The 16,819-nt window shown below is 42.7% G+C and overlaps 1 protein-coding gene across 3 annotated transcripts in view; it reads left to right on the top strand.

Moving 5' to 3' along the window:
* ubr2 (ubiquitin protein ligase E3 component n-recognin 2) overlaps positions 1 to 12,193 on the top strand; it is a 41,215-nt gene extending 29,022 nt beyond the window's left edge. For 2 of the 3 annotated variants that reach the window (XM_024424556.2, XM_024424555.2), the window contains exons 37-46: positions 1,940 to 2,007; positions 2,694 to 2,829; positions 3,052 to 3,148; positions 3,281 to 3,411; positions 4,276 to 4,384; positions 4,562 to 4,618; positions 6,860 to 6,937; positions 8,992 to 9,162; positions 10,043 to 10,144; positions 10,356 to 12,193. In XM_024424556.2, coding sequence (XP_024280324.1) covers positions 1,940 to 2,007; positions 2,694 to 2,829; positions 3,052 to 3,148; positions 3,281 to 3,411; positions 4,276 to 4,384; positions 4,562 to 4,618; positions 6,860 to 6,937; positions 8,992 to 9,162; positions 10,043 to 10,144; positions 10,356 to 10,497 — 1,091 coding nt within the window. In that variant the 3' untranslated portion in view covers positions 10,498 to 12,193. Of the gene's footprint in view, positions 1 to 298; positions 461 to 1,939; positions 2,008 to 2,693; positions 2,830 to 3,051; positions 3,149 to 3,280; positions 3,412 to 4,275; positions 4,385 to 4,561; positions 4,619 to 6,859; positions 6,938 to 8,991; positions 9,163 to 10,042; positions 10,145 to 10,355 lie in introns of those variants that run through there. The other variant, XM_042323506.1, reaches the window with a different exon arrangement.
* Positions 12,194 to 16,819: the final 4,626 nt, after the last annotated feature.

Raw genomic sequence — 16,819 nt, 5'->3', positions numbered from 1 at the left:
GTGAGATGCATGTGTCTGCCGCCCAACCCCAACCCACATGAAATAGCTTATTTGAGGGGAGGGCAGGCCCACAACGTTGGCCAAAGTGAAATGGAGACAGTAGATACAGCTGGTCTGTTGTAATTTAATAAAGACAGTAGATCTAGCTGGTCTGTCATAATATAAAAGAGACAGTAGATCTAGCAGGTCATAATAATATATTCAACCTTATGTTCCCTGTACTCTATATCTGTTTATTATACCTGTTGATACAGGGCTCATATGTGAAACTATTCTAACTGAACATTTTCTTTCACAGTGACACTGACTCCAAATGGCAGCCCCCAGGGCCAAGGTTCCCATCCCCCACTGAAGCTGGTTCATCTGTCCAAATGTATTTCTGCAGGCATGGATGTGCCTCCGGGCCAAAAGGGCACAGTATGGAGGTGTCGCTGTGTTCTTTGCTAAATTAAGTCCCCCATCACCTGCGCCACATGCTTGGTGACCCTCTGCTTTACAGCTAAAAGAGACTGCTATGGCACCTGGCATCAGCAGCACAATATTGTGTAGAGCTTTGGCAAAGTGGGTGGGGTTATATCCTTTCTGTTTGGCCCTGTCTGGGGGTCTCATCAGGTGGGGCCACAGTGTCTCCTGACCCCTCCTGTCTCAGCCTCCAGTATTTATGCTGCAGTAGTTTGTGTCGGGGGGGCTAGGGTCAGTTTGTTATATCTGGAGTACTTCTTCTGTCTTATCCGGTGTCCTGTGTGAATTTAAGTATGCTCTCTCTAATTCTCTCTTTCTCTCTCTCGGAGGACCTGAGCCCTAGGACCATGCATCAGGACTACCTGGCATGATGACTCCTTGCTGTCCCCAGTCCACCTGGCCTTGCTGCTGTTCCAGTTTCAACTGTTCTGCCTGCAGCTATGGAACCCTAAACTGTTCATATTTACTCTTGAGGTGCTGTCCTGTTGCATCCTCTACAACTACTGTGATTATTATTATTTGACCCTGCTGGTCATCTATGAACGTTTGAAAATCTCGGCCATGTTCTGTTATAATCTCCACCCGGCACAGCCAGAAGAGAACTGGCCACCCCTCATAGCCTGGTTCCTCTCTAGGTTTCTTCCTAGGGTTTGTCCTTTCTAGGGAGTTTTTCCTAGCCACCGTGCTTCTACACCTGCATTGCTTGCTGTTTGGTGTTTTAGGCTGGGTTTCTGTACAGCACTTTGCGATATTAGCTGATGTACAAAGGTCTATATAAATACATTTGATTTGATAGAGGACTGAGGGTCTTCCAAATATTGAAAGTGTGTAAATAGTTACCCATATTATTTTGTAAATGTATATATTTTTTTCTTATTTTGTTTTTCTAAATTTTTTGGGGGGGTGTGTTAGAATACCATTTTGTATATAGTTATTTGTTTCAAAATGTATACCTTCCCCAATTTGGCCACTTGGGTTCATTTGGGCTACTTGTGTGGGACACCTGGGTGACTTCATGATAAATGTCATGTAGCACACTCATTTTGGAAGTTATCATTCTGAAACTTTGCACAAGTACTGTTGCCCTCTTATGTTTTTCACTGAAATTGTCCCCATCATCCTATCTGAATGTTTGTTTTATCTTGTTCATTTTAAAGATGATATAAAAAATAAAAAATGTATGGTTTTTTTCATTGTATTATCTAAACCAGATCTATTGTGTTATTCTCCTACATTCAATTCACATTTACACAAACTTCAGAGTGTTTTCTTTCAAATGGTACCAAGAATATGCATATCCTTGGTTCTGTGCCTGAGCTCTACAGGCTGTTAGATTTGTGTATGTCTTCAGGCGGAAATTGAAGAAAGTAGGGGGTAGCTCTAAGAGGTTTAATGTTGCATATGTTGAGGATTTTTTTTGTTCTAGGCATTTGAGTTGTATAGTTTTTTATTGATGGTATGTGTTTGTTTTGTGTAGCATTGATTCCAGACCCCCAGGTGGAGACCTCTCCCTGTATCCTGGACATAGACATGTTGCACCTTCTGGTGAGTCCCCGTCCATCACACCTACAGAACCAGCCAAAAGTTTGGACACACCTACTCATTCAAGGGTTTTTCATTATTTTGACTATTTTCTACATTGTGGAATAATAGTGAAGACACCAAAACTATGAAATAACACATGGAATCATGTAGTAACCAAAAAAGTTTTAAACAAATCCAAATATATTTTAGATTCTTCAAAGTAGCCTCCCTTTGCCTTTAAACAATTTTTTTTATTTTTTTATTTCACCTTTATTTAACCAGGTAGGCAAGTTGAGAAGAAGTTCTCATTTACAATTGCGACCTGGCCAAGATAAAGCAAAGCAGTTCGACACATACAACAACACCAGAGTTACACATGGAGTAAAACAAACATATAGTCAATAATACAGTAGAAACAAGTCTATATACGATGTGAGCAAATGAGGTGAGATAAGGGAGGTAAAGGCCAAAAAAAGGCCATGGTGGCAAAGTAAATACAATATAGCAAGTAAAACACTGGAATGGCCTTGATGACAGCTTTGAAATTGTGTGTGTCGTTGTAAATTGTTACATATTATTGCACTGTTGGAGCTAGGAACACAAGCATTTCGCTACACCCGCAATAACATCTGCTAAACATGTGTATGTGAGCAATAAAATGTGATTTGGGTGTATAAATGTTAAGTCAACACCGATCCCCCTCTCAGGTGAGTGTGGTTCTGTCCTACGGGTCGGTCCACTCCCAGGACTCTTCAGGGCTGAGCGTGGATGCTGTCCAGCTGCACTTTTTCCACCTCATCACTGTGGCTCACATGGTCCAGATGCTGCTCACGTCAGGCCCAGGTAAGGAGAGCGAGCACCCTACACCTGGACAGGGTGTGTGTGTGTGGAAATGTGTCTGCATGGATCTTAAAGTTCTCTCAACCCCAGCTAAAATCTTACCCTTTGGATAGTTGAGGAGAGGGTTCTTACGAGTCGTCGAAGTTAACCGCTGTTAAACATGAAACGTGTTTGTACGGCGTAGAGAAAGGACCAAACAAACGTTGTGTGTGTGTGTGTCAACAGAGGAGGTGACCATGGAGCAGGAGAGTGGGGGAGCAGAGAGGGAGGAGGAGGAGGACATCTGCGCTCTCTACAACACCCTCAGAACACATCTGGGCAGGTGAGGTGACACTGACTCTGTAGATATGACACGCACCCCCCCGGCTTTTCCCCAGTATTGTCACGGTAATGCACGCGTTGTGCTTGAACCATGCTGTGAGTGTGATTTTTCTAATTGTATGTGTGATGACAGTTCCCTGCCTGAGGTGGCCTCTGGTTGGCACCTGTGGCGCTGCGTGAAGACTGGCATCCTGCCCTACCTGAGAGGAGCTGCACTCTTCTTCCACCACCTTAACGGGGTTCCTACGCCCCCAGAGCTGCATGGTAATAACTACAACATGGATACGCACACACAGGGCTGGCACGGTAATTGTATAATCGTGTAACCGATAATAATGGGTGAAGACCATGAATAAAAGAGCTGCCATAACCCTTCAATCCATTCATTTGAAATAATATTTGACACAATGGCAGTAGTGTAAAAGAATGATAATCTGTCTAGATATCCAACTGTCTCCATCTCCTCCCAACGTAAACTCTCTCCTTCAGAAATGCCCTCCCTTTGATGCTGTAGCCAGTATTATCTGTACCAGCTACAGTAGGAATTATTCTCTGGTTTGTAAAGGTGTTAAAAAGATGCTGAAATCTGACCTGAATCTGTCTGCTTGGTGAGTGTGGGACATTTTTATAAGCGAAAGTGAATCGTCAAGGTTATAAAAACCGAAGTTGAAATCAACTAGGTTCGCCAACGTTAAGGGCTCGATTCAATCCATATCGCCAAAGTTCAGCTCTATAGCGCGCTTGGAATTTTAAATGTAATTTCCGATTGAGCCGACATGCAGCATTTACCGTGAATGCGGGAACATTGCCTTTAAATTTAAATTGCGCTATAGCATTGAACTTCGGCTGTATGGATTGAATCGAGAGCCAAGTCTGTATCCGTGACCCAAAGGCATGACCACTGCATGATAGATTGTTTACTCCGGTTGCTAGGCAACGCAACACAAGTGGGCAACTGCTACAGCGGCAGAGAGGAGAGGAGAGACAATTAGTGCGTGCCTTAATTTTGCAGTTCGAACAGTGACTGTGGTTATTCCATGATAGGCACAACCTTACACTTATATTCAAGTGTGTGTGTGTCTCAAACAGAGCCTTGCTGTTGATGTTCACTCTCTGTGTTTCTTCTAGCTCTGTGTCCTGGTCAGTGGGAGGTACTGTGTGGATACCTCAGTCTGCCCTCCAACCTGCTTCAGCTTTACCACAGTCAAAAGGAGCTACTGGAGCCCTTACTGTACGGGTAAGAGTCTCTTTCGCTCTCTCTTGTTGCGTGCCAGTAACCTGTCTTTTCTCCTCTTGTATCCTCCGAATGGTTCAGAAGTGCCAGCTGAATGACTGATTGATATACTCTGTCATAGTCACACTCTGATGGGGGAAAAGTTTATTTCATTTAGCATTGTGTCCTCCTGTCCTGTAGGTGGTGCTCTCACCCAGGTGTACGACAAACCCTCCAGGGAGGTGGCGTTCTCGTGAGGTCAGTGCTGCTATTTTACTGTGATATGATGGGTTGAAGACTGACTACTTAGGTTGGATATTGGTATAAATTATTTTGTGTGGTACAGTGTTAATTTTGGCAGCTATTTTCATTTGCCTTTCACTAAAATACATTTCAGTCATTTCAGACTTAGGTTAAGAGTCGACTAAAACGCTGGACAATTTGTGTAGTTTTAGCAATTTGTGTAGTGTTAGTCGCATATTAGTCAATGCATTTTATTTCATGAAGTAAATATTTGCCTTTTTAACTTCCATCATATGCACATTAAAGGTAATATGTCTAACTTTGCTTCCCCTTGAGGAAGCTAGGCGAATAACAACTCGCCCCCCGTCCCATATTCCGGCAACATGGTGGAGATTCGCCCTGGAGTCTTTTTACTTTTTAGTTCTATCCATCAGCTTCTAACAGCTGAAAATATATTTTTATTTATTGAATATTGAATATATTTTACTGCGATTTTAGGTTGTGCAGTGATTCTCTACACTCTCAAGTGCTTGTTTTCTTGCAGTGTAGAATTTTAAGTGACCAGGAAATGGCAGAGTGATATCTACATGTTGGACGCCTGCCATTTTCAGTTTATGCTCGAGGAGAAGATCAAATCAAAATAAAATGTTATTCTTTACATGCTTTGTAAAAGCAAATATTAAAAAACAGTGCAGAGAAATAATATAAAAGTTAAACACGTAATAATAGATAACTTTGCTGTATACAATGAGTACCGGTACCGAGTTGATGTGCAGGGGTACAAGGTAGATATGTTCAAATACTGCAGCCTGGAATAAAGTGGCGGATGGTAAACAGTAGCAGCAGTGTATGTGATGAGTTAGTCTGAGTAGCTATTTGGTTAACTATTTAGGAGGCGTATGGCTTGGGTGTAGAAGCTGTTCGGGGTCCTGTTGGTTCCAAACTTGGTACATCGGTACCACTTTCCGTGTGGTAGCAGAGAGAACCGTATATGACTTGGGTGTCTGGAGTCTTTGTAAAATGTTTAGGGCCTTCCTCTGACACCGCCTGCTATAGAGTTTCTGGATAGGCCCCAGTGACATACTGGGACGTCCCCACTACCCAAGCAGTTGCCATACCAAGCGGTGATGCAGCCAGTCAAGATACTCTGTGGTGCAGCTGTATAACCTTTTGAAGATCTGAGGGCCTATGACAAATCTTTTCAGCCTCCCGAGGGGAAAGAGGCGTTGTCGTGCCTTCTTCACGACTGTCTTGGTATGTTTGGACCATGATAGCTCCTTAGTGATGTGGACACCGAGGATCTTGAAGCTCTCGACCCGCTCCACTACAGCCCCGTCGATGTTAATGGGGGCCTGTTCGGCCTGCCTTTTCCTGTAGCCCGCGATCCGCTCGTGGACTACATGATCCGCTCGTGGACTCTCCCTCAATGTCTTGCTGATAGTAGTGTTGGAGTCGTGCACAGCCACGCAGTCATGGTTGAATAGGGAGTACAGGATAGGGATATATGCACACACTCCTGAGGGTCCCCCGTGTTGAGGGTCACCGTGGCAGATGTGTTTTTGCCTACCCTCACCACCTGGGGGTGTTCCATCAGGAAGTCCAGGATCCAGTTGCAGAGGATTGACCAAGCCTCTGATTCCCTTAGATGGGAAAATCTGAGCTTTCCAACATTGCCAGAAATGTTACTTTACTCCTAATATTCAGCGCATACTATGGCATTCATGGGTCCAATCAGGAAAAAACTGCATGCGTATTTGCGGAACGTGACAAAGCAGATGAGTAAAAGCACACATAGGAAAATAGTGCTGACATGATCAAAGCAAAAATAGCCTACATGAAAGTAAGACAGAGTTAACATTGTTCTGCGTATCATATCAAAAATTTGACGAGTGACCTGAAGTGACTGCCTGGGAGCTGTGTGGGAGAGCAGATCAGCTCAATCGGACCGCGCTACTGAAAGACGTTACTTATGCCAATGAGAGGATTGCATTAAACATTCTGCAAAGGCATGCATGCTTATGATTGGACAAAAACGGACGAATAGGAGCTTCATGTCGAATTGAATGTCCTTAACTCTCGCAAGGAATTCTCGTAACACATTCATGGCGTCTCGTTATCGGCATTAGTTTTCGTCAGGAAAAATATGTTGACCAATATTTTTCGGCATTAGTTATTGTTGACAAAAAAATAACTGTACAGAATTTGTTGTTGATGGTGTTAAGAGCTCTAGGGCTGACTAATTCTTCTTCTGTTCAGTTTCCCTCGGGAGTCCAACAGCTTGATTGACCTCCCAGATGACTACAGTGCCCTCATAAACCAAGCATCCAGCTTCACGTGAGTGCCCAGCGAACAACTGTCATTGGTGCATCAGAGATGTTGTAAGGCTATGCTATGACATTACAATCGGGAGCAATTGGATGTCATTGCTCTCCTTCCTGTCCTATGGAAGACCTTTTAGAGTGAATGTCTAATACAGTTGCGGTCAAATATATTGGACTTATAGCACTTTTCTTAAATAATTCCCTATTTCTTCGCAAATAAGTTGAAATTGAAAACTGTTGGTCTCCACACTGATTTTCAACATTGCAGAATCAATTTTATTTTTTATAAACTTACGTTGACAATTAATCATTTTAGAAAATAAAGAGATGGCAGAGACAAAATGATTGGCGCCCTGGTGCTAGTATTTGGTTGCACAGCCTTTGGCCAAGATAACTACCGACAAATGCTTCTTGTAGCCATCGTTGAGCTTGCTGTACCTTTTTCTACTGGCAATTTGGCCCTTTCTTCAGCAGCAAACTGCTCTAAATCATCAGTGTTTGAGGGGTGAAATAAAGGCGGGAAATATCTGTTCTTTTGAACAATTGATTTAAAACGTGTATTTTTCCCTATATACCCTATGCGTCAATCTGAATCACTTCCATTACCTATAATGAGAGCAGTTGGTGGAAGGCACCCCTCAAACACTGATTTGAGTTTGGGCCCTAGTAATGTTTAAATACATTGCTGTAATAATTTTGTTAAACAGTGTTAGTTTCATCAGCTGTTTTACAACATGATATAAAACACAGCAAAAACAGAATTTTGACTGCATTGGGCTTTTAAGAAATGTGCAATGGTGCCAATGTACACTACATGTGCAAAATGATGTGGACATCTGCTCATTGAACATCCACATTCCAATATCATGGGCATTAATACGGAGTTGGTCCCCCCTTTGCTGCTATAACAGCCTCCACTTTTATGGGAAGGCTTTCCACTAAATGTTGGAACATTGCTGCGGGGATTTGCTTCCATTCAGCCGCGAGCATTAGTGAGGTCGGGCACTGACATTGGGTGATTAGGTCTGGCTCACATTCTGTGTTCCAATTCATCCCAAAGGTGTTTGATGGGGTTGAGGTCAGGGCTCTGCAGGCCAGTCAAGTTCATCCACACTGATCTCGACAAACCATTTCTGTATAGACCTCGCTTTGTGCATGGGGGCAGCTCCAGACCATTTTTCCTCCTCCACCAAACTTTACAGTTGGCACTATGCATTGGAGCAGGTAGCGTTCTCCTGCATCCGCCAAACACACATTCGTCTGTCGGACTGCCAAATGGTGAATCTGGTCCTCCGGTGGGGCTCAGTTGGCAGAGCATGGCACTTGCCACACCAGGGTTGTGGGTTTGATTCCCATGGGAGACCAGTATGGAAAAAATACAAAAATGTATGCTCTCACGATTGTAAGTCAAGTTTTATTTGTCCCATGCACAACAACTGTAGACATTTACTGTGAAATATTTACTAAATTAACAAAAGTAAACAATAAAATAAAAAGTAACACAATAAATATCGAGGCTATATACAGGGGGTACTGGTACTGAGTCAATTTTCTGGGGTACAGATTAGTTGGAAATGTGTACAGTTGGGGTACAGTGACTGGATAAGATTGTCTGCTAAATGACTAACATGTAAATGAATCGTGATTCATCACTCCAGAGAACACATTCTACTGCTCCAGAGTCCAATGGCGGCAAGCTTTACACCACTCCAACCAACACTTGGCATTGCGCATGGTGATATTCGGCTTGTGTGCGGCTGCTCGGTCATGGAAACCCATTTCATGAAGCTTCCGATAAACAGTTCTCCCTTGCGCTTCAGCACACAGAGGTCCCATTCTGTGAGCTTGTGTGGCCTACCACTTTGCGGCTGAGCCGTTGTTGCTCCTATACATTTCCACTTCACATTAACAGCGCTTACAGTTAATGGGGGCAGCTCTTGAATGGCTGTGTGCTCGATTTTATACTGGCTGAAATAGCCGAACCCCTTCACAATGAGTGGATATCTACATACCTTTTGGCCATGTAGTGTATTTGGCCCCAACTGTGTGTTTATGCTCTCCCCCCAGGTGCCCTAAGTCGGGTGGGGATAAGTCCCGTGCGCCCACCCTGTGCCTGGTGTGTGGTTCCATGCTGTGTTCACAGAGCTACTGCTGCCAGACAGAGCTAGATGGAGAGGACGTGGGAGCCTGCACCGCACACACCTTTGCCTGCGGAGCCGGAGTAGGCATCTTCCTCAGGTACAGACCTGTGTGTGTGTGTGTGTTGAAATGTGCGCCTGTATACAGTGGGGTCTGGAATTATTGGATGCCTTGATAAATATGAGCAGAAAAAGACTGTATAAAGTAAATAATCCTGAGCTATATTGTATGCCCAAAATATCTATACACATTATTGTATACTTATACATTTGCTCAGAGAATGAATTTGTTTAACAAGTAATACTAAAAAATGCATCTGAAAGATGATTGGATCCCCTGTTTTCAGTACTCTAGCACCCGCTCCTTGCGAGGATAACGACACTGAGCCTTTTTCTAAAAATGTTTTATGAGTTGAACACATTGGGAGGGATCTGAGACCATTCCTCCATACAGAATCTTTCCAGATCCTTGATATCCTTATGAACTACCCTCTTCAATTCAACCACAGGTTTTCATTGAGATTCAAGTCCGTGACAGATGGCCATTTCAAAATGTTGATTTTGTGGCCAATTAACCATTTCTTTGTGGATGTTGATGTGTGCTTGGGGTTATTGTCTTGCTGGAAGATCCACTTGCGGCCAAGTTTCAGCCTCCTGGCAGAGACAACTAGGTTTTTGGCAAAAAAAATCCTGGTACTGGGTAAAGTTCATGATGCCGTTGACCTTAACAAGGGCCCCAGGACCAGTGGAAGCCAAATATCCCAATAACATCAAAGCTCCACCACCATATTTTACAGTAGGGTTGAGTGTTTCTCTGCATATTGTTCTTTCGATGGACAAACCCCCCATTAGTGTGCGTGGTCAAAGACCTCATTTTCATTTCACCCGAGCACAAAGAAATGGTTACTTGACAACAACAAAACGACAGATTTGCCGACGTTCATGAGTGTGCAAGTATAATGCTATCCTTTGTGTTCCAGGGTGAGAGAGAGCCAGGTTCTGTTCCTGTCTGGTAAAACTAAGGGCTGTTTCTACGCTCCTCCTTACCTGGATGACTATGGAGAGACGGACCAGGGCCTAAGGTGAACACCACTGCACATTCACTCATTACAGTACAGCAGTGGTTCTCAAAATGGCTTCTCAAACGGTTGGGACAGACACCGGCGCTCATTAGAATCCCCCAGAAGCAACTTTGAGACCCACTGCTGTAAATGTTATTGGTCTGTGCTGAAAGGTGTCCAGTAGTGTGTATTGCTGTGCTCCGCTGTTTGAAAACATCTCTGTTTTATCCAGGCGGGGGAACCCATTGCACCTGTGCCGCCAGCGCTACCGCAAGATCCAGAAGCTGTGGCGCCAGCACAGCGTCACAGAGGAAATAGGGCACGCCCAGGAGGCCAACCAGACCCTGGTGGGTATCGACTGGCAGCACCTGTGAATGTCATAGGTTACTATAGGTTCCCACCCACCAGAGTCGGATACACCCCTTCTCCCAACATGGGGGACTCTGCACATGGGAGAGCAGCAGCGTGGTGGACATGGCAAACAGAGCCCCACCTCTCTCGCTCCTCCCTCTCTCCCCCTCTGTCTGGGAGTGGATGTATGTTTTTCTCCTTTTCTTTTTGCTGATTCTCCCTGGAAAGAATGTGTTCCTCTATTTTCTTTCTGATTTAATATGAAATATATATATTATAAAGCATTTAGCTGACACATCGGGCCGCCGGGGTCGGGTGCAACATGAATACTCCAGAGTATAACTTCTTTATAGGAATGTTATTTAATTTCTGCCTATTCAAATACAATTTAAATTATTACTAAGGTAGATAGATGGCTGCCGTGTTGGATTGCTTTGAAACTAAACATTTTGAGTAAGCACAAGGTTTTCATCCTTGCTTTTGTCAGCCAGTGACTGCTCATTTCAGAGTTTGGGCCAAAATGTCATCTGGTAGGTCTATAGGTGAGGTCAGATTGTGCCCTTAACAGTATTCTATTTCAATTCCTTTGAATATAAGTTTGAATCCAAGAGCTGAAAAATCCTCATTGAAAATAAATAGTGCTTTTCAGCTTTGAATTGGAATTTCAATTCAAGTCCTGAAATTAATTGACCCCAATACAAAGGTATATTCTCCCCCCTGCTGCAATCATTGAATACTTTCTCCAGTCTGATGGACACCCAAATGCACAGTGCAGTAACACACCGGTGTTTGCGTGTTTTAACTCCCGAGTGCCTGTGTTTTGGTTTTTCAATTTGTCCTTGTGTATGTTGGCGTGTGTGAAATCTTTTTGCAGGTTATGTTTATGTGCGTTTTGAATGCATCCAGACTGTTCATTGTCAACTATTAGTTTTTTTTTAACACTATATTTAAGGAAACCTGATATGAGCCTTTACTGCAAGGCTGTCTCTTCCTTTTGTGGTAATATGTGTGTGGTTGGTTGGAGAGCCATGTAGTCTCTCTCACTTTTTATCTGACGTGGATGTTGTGCATTGATGGGGTTTGTTTTGTTTTGGTAATTGTTTTTGTATTGTCGTTTTTTTGGATCTCTGAGAAGAGTGCCGGAACATATCCCTTTAACCTTATTTCCATGTATGGACTGTGAAGTTGTCATAAGTAGGGCCTGTGGGTTTGCCTGACGACCTGACCTGGAAAACAACTCTGGGACCTAGCTTTAGCCTATAAGTAAAGCGCAGAGATGTGTTTTTGGTCAGGTAGTCCTAGCCCTAATCATAAGGTTGTCTCTGGACTGTACCATTTACCACACCTACAGCGGGGGCAGCAGTTTGTGACATGACAGGTAGCCTGAAATATCATCCTTAAAGCTCAGAAACTTAACAGGAGAATCACACGCAGGCACTTTAGAGGAACGCGCGCACACACACACACACACCCACACACACTGCTCTCTGATGCAGGGTCTCCCTGATGCTGGGATCTGAAGCTCTATAATTCTTCCTCCTATCACTCCTTTGGCATATTCTCATGGTAACCATCCACACCCCCATTCTTCAACACACTCCCAATATCGAGGCTGCATCATTATTTTCATGTCACAGACTTGTTAATATGTTAATTATTGTATAAATGAGTACATTGTACTATATTGTAAAATGATACCTAATTAAAAAGGAAAAGGAATGCCTGAGTCTTGTCTATTTTTGAGGTGTACTTTGAAGTAGTCACTAGACAATGGTAGGGCTGGGGGGGAAATCAATATTGCTATATGTTTTTTTTGTTGCAATAGATGTGGTAGAGAGATCAATTGAACTCGACATTGGAATTGCCTTGGCAACGCTACTCAGGCGTCCCCACGTGGGGGACAGAATCTCCTCATTGCCCCCCCCCCCCACACCACATCAAAATTGCCTACATTTAGGCTATTATGTATATATGTGTATTTCACACTATGTTGAGATAAAAATCGGAGTATAATGCTGTATGGATTTCATCCCCAATACTTGTTCATGTCATCTTCACCAATCAACTACATTACACTTAAAAACAGCTTCAAGACAATCAAGTAGCACCACCGATTTCTAGATGGCTAGCTATGCTACCAACTCATACAAATGGGAGTTAGCATTTAGCAGAACAAACGATTATTTCAAAATATTATGCAGCTAAAACAGCCAAATATATCCAAATTGGATTTTAGTAACCATGTTGTGTGGCCTGTTGGAACACAGAAATCATGACGGATTTGGTGAATATCCACTTTTTTTTGTGGGGGGCGGGGGTGCCATTGATCTCTATCGCATGTATAGTGAATCGATTCAAAGGCTTACGAATCTTGGAATCGTAATATTTGGTTATGTTCGTTTAACAGTTCAATTACATATAACAACATTCTGACTGAGTTGTCAGCAAAAACATGGTCTTCCTGGCAAAATCATTAAGACTTTCGTAGTATCATATTTCAAATGTCATGTAATTACAACACTTTCACCCTATTGCAAAGTCTAATCACAATACATATAGTATCTCAATATATTGAATCGGGACCTAGCTATGTATCTTGATTTGAACTTTTTATACGAGTCTTATCATGAGGTCCCTCCCTGCCAATACCCGGTCTTTAAGGTATAGTGCGAGATTTAGGTAAGTAAGCTTGCTTCATCCTACTTATCCAGAGTCGGATGAACTTATGGAAACCAGTTGTATGTCTCTACGTGCAGTTTGAAGGTAGTTTTCCGCGCCATTGCTAACTAGCGTTAGCGCAATGATGAAGGCTAGACTATGGTACGCTAGCAGTACCTGAAGACTTCCAGGCGTGGTGCTAATGCTAGTTAGCAACCTCCCCCAAATTCACATGGAGACATATAAATGGTATCCATGAGTTCATCTCACTCGGGGTAAGTAGAACAAAATCTCGCAAAAACCCTTTAATGCAAAGTTCCCTGCTGGGCTTTGTTGATGAATAGGTATATGAGAAACGAGACCAAATCGAGACGCTGGACAAGGCGGATACGGTATAGTAAAGGCCGTTTATTCAAAGTAATGATATCTGGCAATTATGTGCACGGCTCCGTTTCGTCAAGTTCTCAAGCGAACCATCGGAAAGAAAAAAGAGGCAGGTCACAATTGTACAGGTCATTTTATACATTGAAATGACGTAGGTAGATTCTGGTAGTCCTGGCTCCTAGTAGGTTGTTCGTAGATGATAGACAGTCTCCTCCAGCCTGGTGTCAGTATCCCATTGGTTCTCGACAGAGTTCTTTGTCTTTGGAGCCCATCCAGAGGAGAGGGAATGAGTGTGTGTAATGTGTGTGCGTTCTTGTCTTGGTGTCCTCGCAGTGAGTGTGTGTAATGTGTGTGCGTTCTTATCTTGGCAAGTCTGTGTGTCCTTGCAGGCTAGCACCTGTGGCTAGGATGTCTCCTGTTTTGACAGTGTTGTGGATGGTTAAAGTGAGTGTGTCTGTGAGAGATATCCTGTTATGAGGCCTAACATGTTTTACTGTGAAAATACGTTGCTATGTGTTGTCTCAATTATAGCAATGCAATAGCAGTAAGCTGGTCATTTGCATAGGAAATAGCACTTCATTACAGCTTTGTGTGTGTGTGACCTTGTGTGATATTAATATCACTATTGCTGTGAGCAGCACTTGTGCCCATCTCCGATCTGTCAGGGCCTCCCAGTATAACCACCATGGAAACCATCCAGGATAATAAAGTGGATTAGGCTCCCAAGGCCCAGTTGAAGAATAAAGCTGCTGGTATAATGAGAACACTTAACCGGTTAACCAGCGGTTAACCAGGATTACAGCAACGCTGACGTTAGAAACATTCAAGATGAGGTACGGGATATTTTTGGAAGCTTCTTTGAAACATTTCCAGACTCAAACTTGATTTTTTTGGGGGGGAAGTCACAGAGTAGTATTTAAGTGCTGCATTCCTATTCTTATTAAAAGGTAATACATGTTTTAATTTAATACATTTTCAATTAGAATTTCTCCCTTGGATAATTCCCAGCCACAAGCCTGGGGACAAGGTTAAAACTAACCCAAACCACTTCAGTATTTAAATGTGCATCACTACGTTTCCTAGCATCAGTAATTAGATCTAACGTTCTGGCACAGATATCAAGGCTTCCTGAGGATTGGAGAGGAATTGGGTTGTATTCTGCAGGAGAGAGGCTGGCCCGCCCCATCTGGTCAAAGACGCTTTGGGCATCTCCCTGCGTCAGAGGCACCTGTCCTTGCAATCACCTGACGGGGCTAAGCTGCACATCAAAGCCTCTTACTGCTCTTATCTCCTCAGCAGCTGTTTATGTGCTTTAGGTCCTTTAAGCTATATTCTAGAGGACAGATGTCCCCTTTACCCCCCACTACCACTCTCACGTATACACCTATATTTACTGTTCTTGCTCAACTGAACCTACCCCTCAGGTAAGGATACCTCCTTTTATGGCTTAGTTGAACATATCAGGGGACACATTAAAAAGGGTATAGGTAAGCCTAAGTATCCTTTAAATTGTCTTTGCTAGATATACCTCAACCCTTTGACATGTATTATCCAACATTTACTCTTATTAAACCTTTGTTTAACCTGGAAGACCCATTAGTCAGAAGTCCTCTTTCTCAATTGGGACTTGATAACTAGCGACAACTTATCTCTTCTGAGGGTGGCACAGTTAAAGTGATTTTAGTCACTTGTTTGTCCTGTAACTGAGGATTGGATCCCTGCTGAGTGGGAACCACACGTTACTGATGATCCCATCAGGGAAAGCTGGGTTCCTACTGGGTTCTTTACACGTACGCCTCATCAACTGTGAACCTCCGGTTCTCCCTAATTGACATTTTTCATCATTTGGATATGGTACTACCCTACCGCAACCAGCATGTCACTTAAGTGAAGTTTGCAAAAAGTGAGAGAATGAGGGGAGAAATGTAAAGCATAGGCAGCATGGCCATGGTGAATAAAGACTTTAAAAACTGTATGAATGTGAGTACATATGTCTGTGACAGGACATTTTTAAGTGTGCAGTATCAATTTAGAAATGACTCATGTCAGACAAAACCTTATGGACAAAACAGACAATCCGACTCTTGTTCTCTTTATATATTTTTTATCTTACACAATATCTCAAAATCCAAATTTACAGAAAAGATGAACTCTCAATATTACAAAGGAAGAAAATCATGATCACACAGAAAGTAAAAATATGACAACTGATAAGACTTTTTGTATTCACTGCAAACTGACCAGCATCGCTATCTGCCCATAAAGGGTATGCTGATTTTAAACTGCCAATCTGATCATTGTTAACTCTCAAAAAAAAAGTACACAACCTTCTTCTTATACGTGCTTCTAGCACCTCATCTGGGCAGTCAGTCCACTATAGCCCCTCAGAGTTTAATCTGCCTCGTACATCAAGCAGACATATAACCAGATAGCAACACTGATACATAACTGGTAAATGTTCAAGTGTGTGTTGTATAGATGTAAATGCATGTGGCGATGCTCTGCAGGGACCTGTATGGGGACACTACAGTGCCCGGGTTTATGTGTCCCCCCCTCAGGGGCCAGTGTGAGAGGGGGCTGGGAGGGACAGCCAGGAAACCGGTTCCGCAGCTGCCCGATTTAAGCTGCCGTGAGGGAACGTATGTGACCGATTGACCGGGTGGCATTAGGCATTGATAATGTGTTTTGGATTAGAAAATTCAGTTAAATTGAGCAGACTAAGAACATTTTTGAAATACTTGACAAAAATACATATATTTGTGTAGCTATTGGATTGCATGTCCACTTAACACAAGTTGTGGAGTGTAAAAAGGACATGGGGGTAAAACTATTAGACATGAGGATAGATCAACTATGTTTAGGCTTGATTGTTTCAGGGTAGGTCCATCATTTTTAATGGAGAGGATTCCCGGGCAGGGGAGATTTCATTACATTTTCTAGATATTCACAAGCCCAAATTCATGTACAGATGTTTTGACAACCCAAATATATCTTTCATTATTTTTCTTTAAAAAATATACTCTGATTAACATATATACAGAATTATTATGGACAGGATATACAATTGAAGTCGGAAGTTTACATACACTTAGGTTGGAGTCATTAAAACTCGTTTTTCAACCACTCCACAAATTTCTTGTGAACAAACTATAGTTTTGGCAAGTCGGTTAGGACATCTACTTTGTGCTTGACACAAGTCATTTTTCCAACAATTGTTTACAGACAGATTATTTCACTTATAATTCACTCTGTCACAATTGCAGTGGGTCAGAAGTTTACATACAGTAAGTTGACTGTGCCTTT

This window comes from Oncorhynchus tshawytscha, linkage group LG06 (assembly GCF_018296145.1).
Source record: "Oncorhynchus tshawytscha isolate Ot180627B linkage group LG06, Otsh_v2.0, whole genome shotgun sequence".
NCBI classification, from domain to species: domain Eukaryota; kingdom Metazoa; phylum Chordata; class Actinopteri; order Salmoniformes; family Salmonidae; genus Oncorhynchus; species Oncorhynchus tshawytscha.
Note: the sequence above shows the minus strand (reverse complement) of the source record. Positions and strands in the feature narration are given on the sequence as shown.